Genomic DNA, 13277 nt, shown 5'->3' on the forward strand with positions numbered 1-13277 from the left:
AAGAAGTTGAATTATAATAAATCACACGCAAAATATATATAATGGGTAAAGTCGGTAGCAGCAAATAATTATAAATTTTTTGTTTTTTTCGGTTGATGATGATGATGCACTTGCCAATGAAGGTGACTTTTTTTCAATTAATATTCAATATTTGTATGCGCCAACAAATCTAACATAAGAAACCTAACCAAAGTCGCATTCAAGAATTTTATATTGAATATTTGAATTTATGCCAACAATTGTTGATATATTGTAAAATGCAAATAAACTCCGATTAAAATAGTCGAATTTAATTTATTTACAATTCAACTTTCAATTGGTCGATGATGTAAATTGAGAATATGAGTTAGCTTTTGCATACTTTTCTGATTAACGTAATCGACCTTTTGCTTCGTTTTTTGCTTTTATATTATTTTGTCCGTGTACTCGTGTTAAGAAGACAGTGTTTGGGGTTGAAGTTGAGTTGTTCTCATTTAGTATCCATTTTTTGAAAGTGATTGTGATGGCTTTCCTTTGCGAGATACGTCAATAATATTAACACGTTGCATGTCTCACCGCCCAAATGGGGTCAAATTTTATTCCAATACGTCAAAACCAGCTTAACCGACGTGCTTTACTCGTAAATCACACCACTTTCATAAGCTCAATCTCACGTGTTTTATCTCCATTGTCATTAAAATATATTATTTTCTTTATATTATAAAGATATATATTTTCAAACATTAAAATCAATTAATATACTTTGAAAAAAACAACATCAAAAAATCTAGAAGGAGAATTTTAGTTTTCCCTTATCTCACTTCTCTTCAGCATTTATTAGCAAGGGGTGAAGCTCTTAATATAAATTATGATAATTTTAAACTTTATGGAACTCTTTTTTCCTCAAAATAAAAAATGGAACGATTTTAAGTCTAACTCACCTCTCACTAGGCTCTAACCATAATTTTATTGAAAATCTAAATGTAAGTTTAAGTCCCATATTGGATAGAAATAAAAAAATAATACATTATATAAAATTTTAGATAGAGATTGGTGTCAATTCTTATATGGTTGGACTTAAAGTTCATTGTTATTATGTCTTTCTGATGCACCTTCTCTTTCATAGACCCAACAGTGTTATCAGAACTGATGATTTGTCTTGATAATCGACTCATACGAGTATAGCGGGTTAAGTAATTTGAACTATATAAATATTTGAAATTTGTACAATTTTTTGATGAATTCAAACGCATGAATTTGACCTTTAGCAGTCAATATTTTGGCCTCAAATTAAGGCTTTTGAACGTTTGATTTTGATTAATTGTAGGCAAATACAAAATTAGGCCTAACTGAAAATTGGTGTCGACAATATTTTGGTTGTGTGATTAAGAGAAGACGAAGATATTGATGAATAAAACATAGGAATAATTATTGTTGGAAGAGAGGAGGTGGCCACACTACTCCAATGTGACAGAAACTGTTGGTGGGATTAGGTGGCCAACCGTTTACCACATAATACAAAAATATCAACTGTACCCGCCACAATTTAAATCACTTTTATCATTACACATTGCAATTTTGTTGCCATTAAAATATAAACAAATCTTATCCACTTTCATTCAAATATAGATACACTTCATTTTCTTTTCACTCCCAAAAAGGAAAAATCTTTGCGTTTCTTGTTAGTTTTTTTTTTATTACTTAATTTTATGAGAATCGGTGTAGAAATACATTCTTCTCACTGTTTGTTCTTAAAGTTTCAATTTTTTTTTAGATATCGATATTTTAAGATTAATTTAAATATATATGTTTTTTAATTATTTAAAATATTTTTTAAAGATAAAATTGTAGAGAAATTTTGGATTTTAAAGCAAATAATATTTTTAATGTAATTTTATGATGTTATTTTAATGAATTTAAAGTCACAACACTAAAATTGTTTGAGACACAACTTCTTAATCCTACAAAACACTTTTTGTGGACAAAATTGTAACAAATGTATGTTAATAAACTTCAGGTCGAAACACTTCATTTATGAGTATAATTTAATGACACTTGCTAAAATTTTCTTTGTTTAAATACCATATTAAAAAGTAGGTTTAAGTATAATTTATCTTCACAAAATTAACTTATAAAATTAAAATTATCTTTATTTTTATTTTATTTTATTTTTAGTGTATATACATATTTAACACATCTAAGATTTCAAAGCCAAAATATAAAGGTGGTGAGTGAAACCAATTTCACTTGACAAATGAAGAGATACAAAAAAAAAAATAGGAGTAGAGAATTTATTAAAGAAATTTAGTTTTGCTAAGCAAACCAAGAAGACATAAATACATGATTTCCGGAGAAGATAATATGTTCAGCAAATCCAAATTCGCTTAACAAATCCCGATTAATTATGAAAAGGTTGTGAAGGTAGATTCTCAATATGTTTAATTTTATTTATTTTTAATATTAGTTCAACCAATATCACAATTTTGTTGGGTGAAAAATTTTCTCACCTGATGTGAAATTCTAACTTAAAAATTAAGTTTCTCTATTAAAATAGCCATGTATATCAGTAGAGAAACAAAGACAAAAACTGCAGAGTAATAACTTCGAGAAGAGACATTCATGAAAGTTGAGAAGTATTTGATGTTGAATTACTCAATGAATCATAATAACAGAGTTTGACTAATGATTTTTATAGGATAAAGTTTGATATCAACAATGTTTTCTCTTTCATATTTACTTTTCATAATTAAACTGTATAGCTTTCGTATATTTAACTTTTAACCCTATAAATTTGGAATATAATGCTAAATATTTATAATTATTATCAAAATTGAATTTATATTATCCAATTTCTTATTCTAGACCATCCTGTTAACAAATTTTAATCTCATATAAAACGGTCGATGAATCGGTCAGTCAAATTATAGACAATATAAAAGTAGCACTAAAAATAATTATAACAATTTTAAATAAAATTATTATTGTTTCTCGTAATTAGATTAGCATTAATCATAAATTCAAAATCTATCAATACATATTTAATATAAAAATAATTTATTACTTTTACTATGTATTTTAAATAATACTGACTTATCATCGACCCATAGACCGAAAAACTTATGATACGATAATTCCTTCATCACTCTCTTATTACAGTTCCTGAAAACTTTACGGTGAAGTGCAGTTAGTTATTTAATGGTTCAAGTTTATCACATTAACTCTATCAACTGATAAAAAAATGTCGTGATAAATGAATCTTTGTCGGGTTTATCTAATTTAAAATTAATATATAAAACTAAGGAAAAAAAACAAGTTTGATGTTCTTAAGGAACTAAGATATATTTGTTTCAGGTTGTGCCATCAAAACTAAAACAAAAAGTAAGGTTAGAAGGAAAGAAGAAAGAGGAGAAATTGGAGTGCAATTGTTTTGTGAGGTTGTCTTCATATAAAATAAAGCCTAGAGGAAGTTGGCCAACGGTTAACTTCCCTCCAAACCTTGTGATTCCCTTTGAATCAAAGCAAACCTCAGCAGTTTGATTCTTGGTCACCCTCTGAAACACAACCTCACCTTCTTGACAAATCCTTCACACCAATCTTCCCTTCATCATCTTTATAAACACTTCATCAGCTACATCTCCTATTTCATGTTTTTCTTATACAGTATGTGGTTACTGAAAAGATCATGCAGCTGAAGATTGGTTTGATTCTGTTGCTAAGAGTTTGTGCAGACCCAGAAAAGATCTTCCAATGATCAAGGTACTAATTCTATTCTTCAAAGTTGGCTATTGGGGTGCTTCAATTTCAAGTTCTTTTGATGCAAAGCTGTGCTTTTAAGAAATATTGATGTTGGAGTCAATTATTTGATCTCTCTCTGCTACACGCCTTGGACAAATTCTCTGCACAAACGGGGCAAAAGAAGACATTTTTTCAATGAATTCTAGGTGCTTCCTTCATCAACAACAAGACTTTAGCATGGTTCCATTTTCTTCAAATTCTGTCACAGAAGATAGAATTGCTGGTGCTCGAAATAGGCCTCCACGTGTCACCCCTCCTTCCTTCTTGGTTCGGGTGGCCATGAGAATATCTAGAGCAAGATGGTTTACCTTTTTGAGAAGAGTTTTTCATTACCAAAATGGATCAAGGTCTAATCTTGGCTCCAACCCTTTCAATTCTAGCACTTGGATGATGCTGGAGTTTATTGCCTTGGTTGTTCAAATAACTATTACAACATTCACCTTGGCCATTTCCAAGAGGGAGAGACCTATTTGGCCTATGAGGATTTGGATTTCTGGTTATGATATTGGTGTTGTTCTTAACCTTCTGCTACTTTACGGGCGCTATCGTCAAACTTATCTCACGCAAGGCCTTTCTGATATAGAACAGCAGAGAAACCATGAAGAAACCAGGTATGCTGTGCAATTCAACCTTCTTCAACTTTTTTCTGTCAATTGTATTGTTACTGATCATGGGTAATTGTATTTATTGACTATATTGCAGTGAACTAATGCCATGAGTATGCTTTAAAATTGGCTAGAAAAGTTTGATACCATCGTTCTGTTGTTTGAAAAATAACTGTTTGATAAAAAGAAAAGTTGCTCTCTTTGAGTTGGCTATGAACTTTGATATTTTGACACATGCATAGGGTTGTTGAAAATAGGAAAATACCAAGTTTCAAGTAACAGTAGTTTTAGTTTATCCCTTTAAAAAGAGATTGGAAGAATCCAATACCCCAACATACCTTTCTCACTATGATCAGTTCGTGGCATTTGCTTTTGACAGATCATAATCTTTTGCTTATTTCATTCTTTTCTATCTGATTAAGGATATAAATCAAATGAAAAATGAAAAAAACAAAACTAATATACAAGTGTTACCATGTTACCAACTTTTTTCTATCAAAATATAAATTCTGGCTGATGAAAAAGCATATCTATTGATTAACAGTACCAAATAGTAGCCAAAAAAGTTGTAAAAGCTATTTGTATTGCAAAGTCATTTACTGAAGTTTAATCAGACAGCAAGTTCTTGGTAGTTTAGTTGGAGCCATGCAACTTTTTCATGGTTGAAATTTGAAACTCTAATTTTAATTTACTTTGCACTGTATTGGTCAGTGTGTACAGGATGTCACACTTGATGAACAGATGTCGGACTTCGCTTGAGCTTTTCTTTGCCATATGGTTTGTGATGGGAAATGTTTGGGTTTTTGACTCACGTTTTGGATCTTTTCAACAAGCTCCAAAACTGCATGTGCTCTGCATCACTCTTCTTGCTTGGAATGCAGTGTGCTACTCTTTCCCTTTTCTACTGTTTCTGCTGCTGTGCTGTTTTGTGCCTCTCATCAGCACCCTCCTTGGCTACAACATGAATATAGCCTCTTTTGATAAAGGAGCTTCTGATGATCAAATTTCACAGCTTCCAAGCTGGAGACACAAAGAAGGTCGTGCAAAGTTAGAGCTTGGAAATGACTCTGATGGGAGTGAAAAACTGATTGATGAAGACCAAGTAAGTGATACCACTATTACATATAAATTATTATTTTCTATAAACAATTTTAGAGAAAAAGTTTATCTTTTCTTATAAATTAAAACCAAGTTATGCACTTCAAATGTAAGTGTAAATGTAAGTGTAAGTTCGATTAGATTTCAAGTCTAGGTCTAAGTCTGACTTTGAATAGAAATAAGAAAATAGAGAATCGTATTCAAGATTCATTAACCGATTGTCTTAAGGTTTTGGATAGAAAATGGTATCAATCTCTTATGTGATTGAGCTCAAATCTTATTGGTACTGTGTCTCTCTGGTGAACCTCCTCCTCGATAGGTCCAAACTTTTGGCTCAAGATTAGGTTTAAAAACACGAAGAAAAAAAAGTAATAAAAAGTTTTATTCTTGAGTTTGTTTTAGGCCTTCAAAATCCTTGAGCCGTTCCTGATAGTAGTAGCATATAATTGTTATCCTCAGTTTGGATATATGCTTTTAAGTTCCATTTATTTCAAGATCTGTCATATTTCCAAATCAATAGAACTGACAGATATGTTTGTGTTCTGATGTGCTTACAGGAATGTTGTATCTGCTTAACCAAGTATAAAGACAAAGAGGAAGTTAGACAATTGCCCTGTTCCCATGTGTTCCATCTAAAATGTGTGGATCAATGGCTAAAAATTACATCATGTTGTCCTCTTTGCAAGCAAGGATTGGAGATGTAGAAATAGCTTAAACAACAGTCAAAAGGATTAATCTTATTTGTTCACATGTATACTGCTGATATTACCCTCTCTTTTTCCTTTTTTTTTCTCCTTAGTTTTTGGTCTTTTATACTACTTTACAATGGTCACTTGAGTGAGGTTACATTTGTACAGAATAGCTCACCAGTGGCCAAAACTATACTATATATATACTTGGTTGTAGGTGATGAATCCCATAGTCTTTCAAATTAATGGAGTTCTTTTATTGCCATATGAAAATATTGAGACAAGCATCCTATAGGGGAAAAAATAAAGCAAATAATATATTTCTTCCCTGCTTGTCATAGTTATGTTCTCCTATTACTTTTTTATCTACTATAACTTTTGGATGAGTAATGATTGATCAAAAACTTAGGACTTAAAACATTTTATTAATACTTTCTCTTATTGGTTTTAATTAGATATGGGGTGCCCATAAATCATTTTCTATTTCTAATGGCCCTGTTGTGGGATTTGTTTCTTTAACTTAAACAAAATTCTACTATTATTATTATATGCTTACTTCATTTTGCAATGGTGGTGAGGGTTCACAAAAATGAACAAATATGATTTATTTGCACATATAATATAGTAAAATAAAATCAACAGCTAAATAAACTTGTTCAAATGATGTTATTATTATTATTATTTCTTAGTGTAAAATTACAGCTTTCAAAATGGAAATGGAAGACAGAATAATGAGGTAAATTTAAGACTGAACGTGTGGCAAAATGGAGAAGCAAAATGGGTGGGTCAAAATAAAGAAAGTGGGAAAGAGGTTAAGAAGGTGTGAAATTATTAGAAATTTGTTGAAATTAGCAAATGATTGTTCGTGTCCAACTAGGTTGAGAAGAAAAATGGAAACAGAGCATTTTGAGAACTTGTGGCCATAAATTGTTGAGAGAGTAAACACCACACATTTTTTAAACAACATTTAATTGGTTAGCGACTTGTCGTTAAGTTTATCAGAATCTTCGTTTAGGGATAATTTTTCTCTTTTTTTTTGCAGACAATTAATCACACCCTTTTGTCAAACAAGCAATCCATCCACGGAAGAACATCATATTTTCTGGAAACCTTCTCGATTATCTAGGTATTCTTTCTACATTTCCTTCACATATTGCCTTCAACATTTACAAAATGTACATACATCTTGTCATGCACCATAATTACGGGTTAACTCATTAGAAGATCATATACCATATAACTCAAATTCAAATAAAATCATGTCATAATGATGAACATTTATGTTAAAAGTGAGGTTTGGGTAAAAATAAGAAAAATAGACCATTATATATGATTGAAGATTTATTAACTCGTTATCTTAAAATTTTGAGTAAAAAATAATGTCAAATTTTTTATGTAGTTAAGTTCAAATCTGATTGATATTGTATCTTTCCATTGAATCCGACCATTTATGTGAATTATTATGGATTTTTTTGTATATAACATCTAATTTTGTTTAATGGAAATTAAAGTCATATTTGAATTATTTGTAATAAAAAATTAAGATAAAAGTAGAATAATGAGGTAATTAAGTCTTCTTTTATTATCTCCTCCATGCATGTTCTTAGACAGAAGTCATAGGATATTGTTAGCATCCGACACATGTAATTGTTGGTGAATTGTTGATTGAATGAAAATGGAAAGGAAAGGGATGGAGGGAAAGGTTATGGAAAAGGAAAATTGCATCAAAGTAAAGCATGTGAATGGAACAGAAGTAGAAATCCCAGGTTTGAAAGTAAACGAGTCTGATTCACCGACAAGTGAATGCGCATTGAAGAGGTCTTGTAGTGAGAAGAGAGATTGTCTCTGCTCACCCACCACACATGCTGGCTCCTTCAGGTGTCGCCACCACCGTGCTGCAATGCGTCATACAAACTCTGCTTTGTCTGCAAGGGACTTCAAACCCTCACTCCAACCACAGTGAAATCGTCTATGGCTTCTTCTCATATTTACATCAAATGTTTCCATGGAAACAACTCTCATCTTATAATCAACCATGTGTATACGTTTCTTACTTTTTTCTCTTTTACTTGACCAAGCTCGTATAGTATAATAATATACTACTATTTTTCTTTTATTGGATCAAAATAACACTCTTTTTATCTTTCCAAACATGGTTCTCCTCTTACTTAAGCATTTTTTTTAGATTAGGCTAATGAAAATTCTTGTCACTTTTTTTTTATTTCATTATTAAGGTTTAAGTAGATTTCAAATTCTTCATCAAATAATAATAAATCAAACAATTTCAGGATAATTAGTAACGTATTATAAGAAATTGGTATTCTAATTATAGTGGAATCAATTATTAGATTTAAAAGTCATTTTCTGATATTAGGGGTAGAAGGAAGATTTTACTCGAAAAACGGGTTGATGTGTGAAAAGTCGAACTATAATTATAAAAATGCAAAAAAAAAGTGTTTAAGATGTTAAAATAAAAAATAAAATTAAAAATTAAAAAAGTTACAAAGCTTATAAGGAGAAAAACAAAAACATGCATGTTAAGCAATTCCGCTATATATTTTACATTTTGAACTATATTTCAAATTTTAAATACGTCGTGTATATGTTTTGTCTAAAAGACAGATTCTAAAAGTGATTAAAACTAATTACTAGTTACTAATACCAAATTTCATTTTTTTCATAGTAAAAAGTTTGACATAAGAAAAAGGTCTGCAATCACAATTTCTAAAAGAAAATAGAGTTTGATTCAATCGACTCCCTCCATCCTGATAAATATTTGAGATATAAGACAACTCAAAACAAACTGACAAAATGAGACCTGACAAAAGTTGAAATATTACAAAATTTAAAAACAAACACTAAATATAAAAAAGATTGTTCTGGAATCACAATAGTGAAAAAGACAATAGAGTTAGATTTAATCAACTTCCTCCATCTTGCTGCCCTCAGCATCGACATCGGCATCTTCCAGGGGTGGCATGTCAGCATCTGCATCACCGGCATCCTCATCAATGCTGAGTCCAAGCTTCAGCATCCTGTGAATTCTGTTACCGAAAGTGTTGGGATCATCAAGGCTGAATCCAGAAGTTAGAAGAGCAGTCTCAAAGAGCAAGAGAACGAGATCCTTCACAGATTTATCATTCTTGTCAGCATCTGCACGCTTCCTCAGCTCATCCATGATGGGATTCTCAGGGTTAATCTCCATCGTCTTCTTGCTTGACATGTATCCAGCCATACTGCTGTCCCTCAATGCCTGCGCCTTCATTATCCTTTCCATGTTAGCAGTCCAACCATATTCACCAGTCACCAGACAGCATGGAGAATCCACAACACGATCAGACACCACAACCTTTTCCACCTTGTCACCCAACACATCCTTTATCACCTTGCAAAGACCGTCAAATTTCTCCTTCAATTCTTCCTTCCTTTTCTTCTCGTCTTCACTCTCATCAAGTTTTAGCCCTTCTTTGGTGGCAGACACCAACTTCTTTCCCTCAAATTCCTTAAGCTGACCAACGGCGTATTCATCAATAGCATCAACCATGAAAAGCACCTCATATCCCTTCTTTTTCAGCCTTTCCAAGAAGGGGGAATTCTCTACAGCTTTCCTGCTTTCACCAGTAATGTAGTAGATATCACTCTGTCCTTCCTTCATCCTGGTAACATAGTCCTTCAGGCTAGTCATCTCATCACCGCTCTTAGTTGAGTGATACCTCAGCAATTCAGCTAGCTTTGACTTGTTCTGGGAATCCTCATGGATACCCAATTTAAGGTTCTTAGAGAAGGCTTCATAGAACTTATTATAATCTTCCTTGTTCTCAGCAATTTCAAAGAAAAGCTCAACGCACTTCTTAACCAAGTTCTTGCGGATGACCTTCAAAATCTTGTTTTGCTGCAGCATTTCTCTAGAAATGTTAAGAGGAAGGTCCTCAGAATCCACAATACCCTTAACAAAGCTAAGATATTCTGGAATCAACTCTTCGCAGTTGTCCATGATGAAGACTCTGCGTACATACAGTTTAATGTTGTTAGGCTTCTTCCTTGTGTCAAAGATATCAAAAGGTGCCCTCTTTGGGATAAAGAGGATAGCCTTAAACTCCAACTGACCCTCTACAGAGAAGTGCTTAACAGCCAAATGTTCTTCCCAATCATTGGTAAGACTCTTATAGAAAGCAGCATATTCCTCTTTAGTAATCTCTTCCGGTTTCCTCATCCAGATAGGCTTCTGTTTGTTCACCAGAGACCACTCATGAGACACCTCCTTAATTTTCTTCTTTTTCTTCTCTTCCTTCTCCTTATCTTCATCGACTTCTTCAACTTTGCCCTCCTCTTCCTTCTTCTCTTCCTCATCCTCATCATCAGAAATCTCCTTCTCCGTAGTCTTCTCAATCCAGAGAGAAATTGGATAACTGATGAATTCAGAATGCTTCTTTATCAAGTCCTTCAAACGCCTCTCCTCAAGATACTCAAGCTGATCTTCCTTTAGATACAAGATTATCTTTGTTCCCCTGCCAAGACTCTCACCATCTGTATCCCTAGTCACAGTGAAGGACCCACCGGCTTGGGATTCCCAAACATACTGCTCATCATCGTTGTGCTTTGATGTAACAATAACCTTCTCGGCAACAAGATAAGCTGAGTAGAAACCAACACCAAACTGCCCTATCATGCTCACATCAGCACCTGCAGCCAGGGCTTCCATGAACTCCTTGGTCCCAGACCTCGCAATTGTACCCAAGTTGTTCACCAAATCTGGAACATAAAAACCACAAGAATTAAAAAAAAAAATACCTTAAAAGAACAAAAATTTAATAAATAATGACAAACCATAGTAACTTACCAGCCTTAGTCATGCCAACACCACTATCAATGATAGTCAATGTGTTGTTGGTCTTGTCAGGAATAATGTGAATGAACAACTCTGGCTGAGCATCGAGCTTGCTCTTGTCAGTAAGGCTCTCAAATCGAATCTTGTCCAAAGCCTGTACAGGTAAACACATGCCAGAAATCAGATATAACACCAAAAACGAACAGCAAACAGAAATCATATATAACCCTAAGGATTTGGTTCAGAACGAGAATAAAAATGAAACCATAGTACCAAGTTGTATTTAAATACAAAGCTATACATTTCGAAATAATTAACAATTATTTACGAGAATGTCTCCTAAAGGTTGTTGCAAATTAGGATTGTATTTAGCTTACAATATAATTATTTATTTTACAAATATACCAACTGTAAAAAATTGACATGCAATGAACCAAACAAAAAATATACTCACAGGCACAGAACACAACAAAAAAAGGTGAATGAAACCCATTAACATTAGGGTTTAGGGTTTAAACAACAGTAACAATAAAAAGAATTATCGGCATGGTTACCATGAAACAACTACTCTAACATGAAACAACATAGCTTTACCATGAAGCAACAACTCTAACATGAAACAACAACTGAAAACATATTATCACAATGAAGTAAATCATCATATGCCCGCAAATCACAGAAATAACAATTAATGGATCAAGAGTTTCAATATAATAAATCCAGTAGACTTTATAACAGAAGAAGTTCAAACAATGACATAAAACTATCACAGATCACAACAACAAAAACCAGAGTCAAAAATGATAGAAACTAAAACATAAGATGATGCAAACCAAACAAGAATAATAAACATCAGAAACAGCACAAGAAGAGAGAAAAATCTTACATCCGAGGCATTGCTAATAAGTTCACGAAGGAAAATCTCCTTGTTGCTGTAGAAGGTGTTGATGATAAGACTGAGAAGCTGGTTGATCTCCGCCTGAAAAGCAAACGTCTCGGTCTCGGACATTTTGGATCTGCCTTCTACGGAGTTTGAGATTCAGGAAAAGGGAGAGTGGAAGATGCAAAAGAAGGAAATGCAGCAAGGAAGCGGTAGCAGTGTGAATTTAAGTAGGAGTGCTCGCTAGGGTTTTGGTCTTCTAGATCCTTCTAATCTCTAACTACCCATATTTAGTCGTCATATTTACCGGACCCCAGTTTATTTTTGTGGATTAAAATGGTTTATTTCAATAGTACAAAATACAAATTAAATTCACTTTTATTTTATTTTAATTTCAAATTTAATCTTAAAAAATGTCATACTAACCTCTTACTTTTAAAAGCTTAAATTTTACATTTTTTTTAATTCTTTAATTCATTTTTGTATTTGTTTAGTCTCTTCAATTTAAAAATGTTAAATTTGGTTTTTAAAATTTTTAAAATAATTTATTTTAATTTTTTCCAACTGCAGGTTAGAAAAATATCACTTATATGTTATGTTATGCCTGAACATTTTTATGTGATTTGTAAATTAATTTATATGATCATAATATTCCATTTAAAAGATAATATAATTGTAGTGATTGGTTGGGTTGCAACTGATATTTTCTTCCATATTCAAGAATTAGGATTCATAATATTGTTTGTACCAAAAATTAAACAAATTAAATTTTAATTCTGGTTTTCTTCCTATATCTTTCAACCAAACAATAATTTGAAATGAGTTTGAATGCATATATATGCACCCAAGTGTATAGGAAATATTATTTTAAATTTTATGAATTTACAAAGAACATATGGAGACTTTATTTTTATATTATTCTTTTCACCTTTCTTATTATCAATTTGACTTTCTAACTTATGTTTTCCAAATCAAGTAATCATTTATGTCAAAATTATTTGTTTTTTTATATAGAAAGAAAATTGTTACCGTTATATTAGGATAATAAAAAAATGAATCGAATTCTCCTTGATTTTTAAGTTTGGAATTAAAATTTAGCAACATAAAATAATGTTTTATGATAAGTTTGGTTTCGTTTAAATTTCATATCTAATTGTTATTTTAGAGACATAAAAGAATACCAAAGAATCATTATATTAGAGTATAAAAAATATAAACATTCTTCTTTTCAATTGAAGAATAAAAATATTTAAGTCACTTTATGAGATATATTAAAAGACAGTAATTTTATAATGGTACTATCATTTAAATTATTAGTAATTTTATTTATATTTAAATTTCCAACTTGAGAACTCAAAATTTAATTGATGCATTTAGGATCGCGAAGGTACTAAATGATAGTA

At 31.7% G+C, this 13277-nt stretch overlaps 2 protein-coding genes across 2 annotated transcripts; one reads left to right on the plus strand and one right to left on the minus strand.

The window, feature by feature from the left end:
- Window positions 1-3330: 3330 nt before the first annotated feature.
- On the plus strand, window positions 3331-6496 carry LOC124830924 (E3 ubiquitin-protein ligase At4g11680-like). The gene is made up of 3 exons (XM_047304792.2): window positions 3331-4385; window positions 5091-5481; window positions 6035-6496. The coding sequence occupies exons 1-3, from the start codon at window positions 3910-3912 to the stop codon at window positions 6179-6181; spliced, it is 1014 nt and encodes a 337-aa protein (XP_047160748.1). The 5' UTR covers window positions 3331-3909; the 3' UTR covers window positions 6182-6496.
- A 2433-nt stretch (window positions 6497-8929) lies between these two features.
- Window positions 8930-12086, minus strand: LOC124830926 (heat shock cognate protein 80-like). The gene is made up of 3 exons (XM_088096423.1): window positions 11881-12086; window positions 11007-11148; window positions 8930-10918 (listed from the first exon to the last, which is right to left on the minus strand). The coding sequence occupies exons 1-3, from the start codon at window positions 12001-12003 to the stop codon at window positions 9084-9086; spliced, it is 2100 nt and encodes a 699-aa protein (XP_087952549.1). The 5' UTR covers window positions 12004-12086; the 3' UTR covers window positions 8930-9083.
- Window positions 12087-13277: the final 1191 nt, after the last annotated feature.

Source organism: Vigna umbellata, chromosome 1 (assembly GCF_029865625.1).
Source record: "Vigna umbellata cultivar VRB3 chromosome 1, Vumbellata_1.0, whole genome shotgun sequence".
Taxonomy (NCBI): domain Eukaryota; kingdom Viridiplantae; phylum Streptophyta; class Magnoliopsida; order Fabales; family Fabaceae; genus Vigna; species Vigna umbellata.

Bases quoted from the DNA above. Each gene is read 5' to 3' on its own strand.
- LOC124830924 (XM_047304792.2), top strand. From the start codon at position 3,910: ATGAATTCTAGGTGCTTCCTTCATCAACAACAAGACTTTAGCATGGTT. The intron at 4,386-5,090 runs GTATGCTGTGCA...TGTATTGGTCAG, and splicing joins AGAAACCATGAAGAAACCAG to TGTGTACAGGATGTCACACT. The intron at 5,482-6,034 runs GTAAGTGATACC...ATGTGCTTACAG, and splicing joins AACTGATTGATGAAGACCAA to GAATGTTGTATCTGCTTAAC.
- LOC124830926 (XM_088096423.1), bottom strand. From the start codon at position 12,003: ATGTCCGAGACCGAGACGTTTGCTTTTCAGGCGGAGATCAACCAGCTT. The intron at 11,149-11,880 runs GTAAGATTTTTC...TTACCTGTACAG, and splicing joins TTATTAGCAATGCCTCGGAT to GCTTTGGACAAGATTCGATT. The intron at 10,919-11,006 runs GTAAGTTACTAT...TTTATGTTCCAG, and splicing joins TGTTGGCATGACTAAGGCTG to ATTTGGTGAACAACTTGGGT.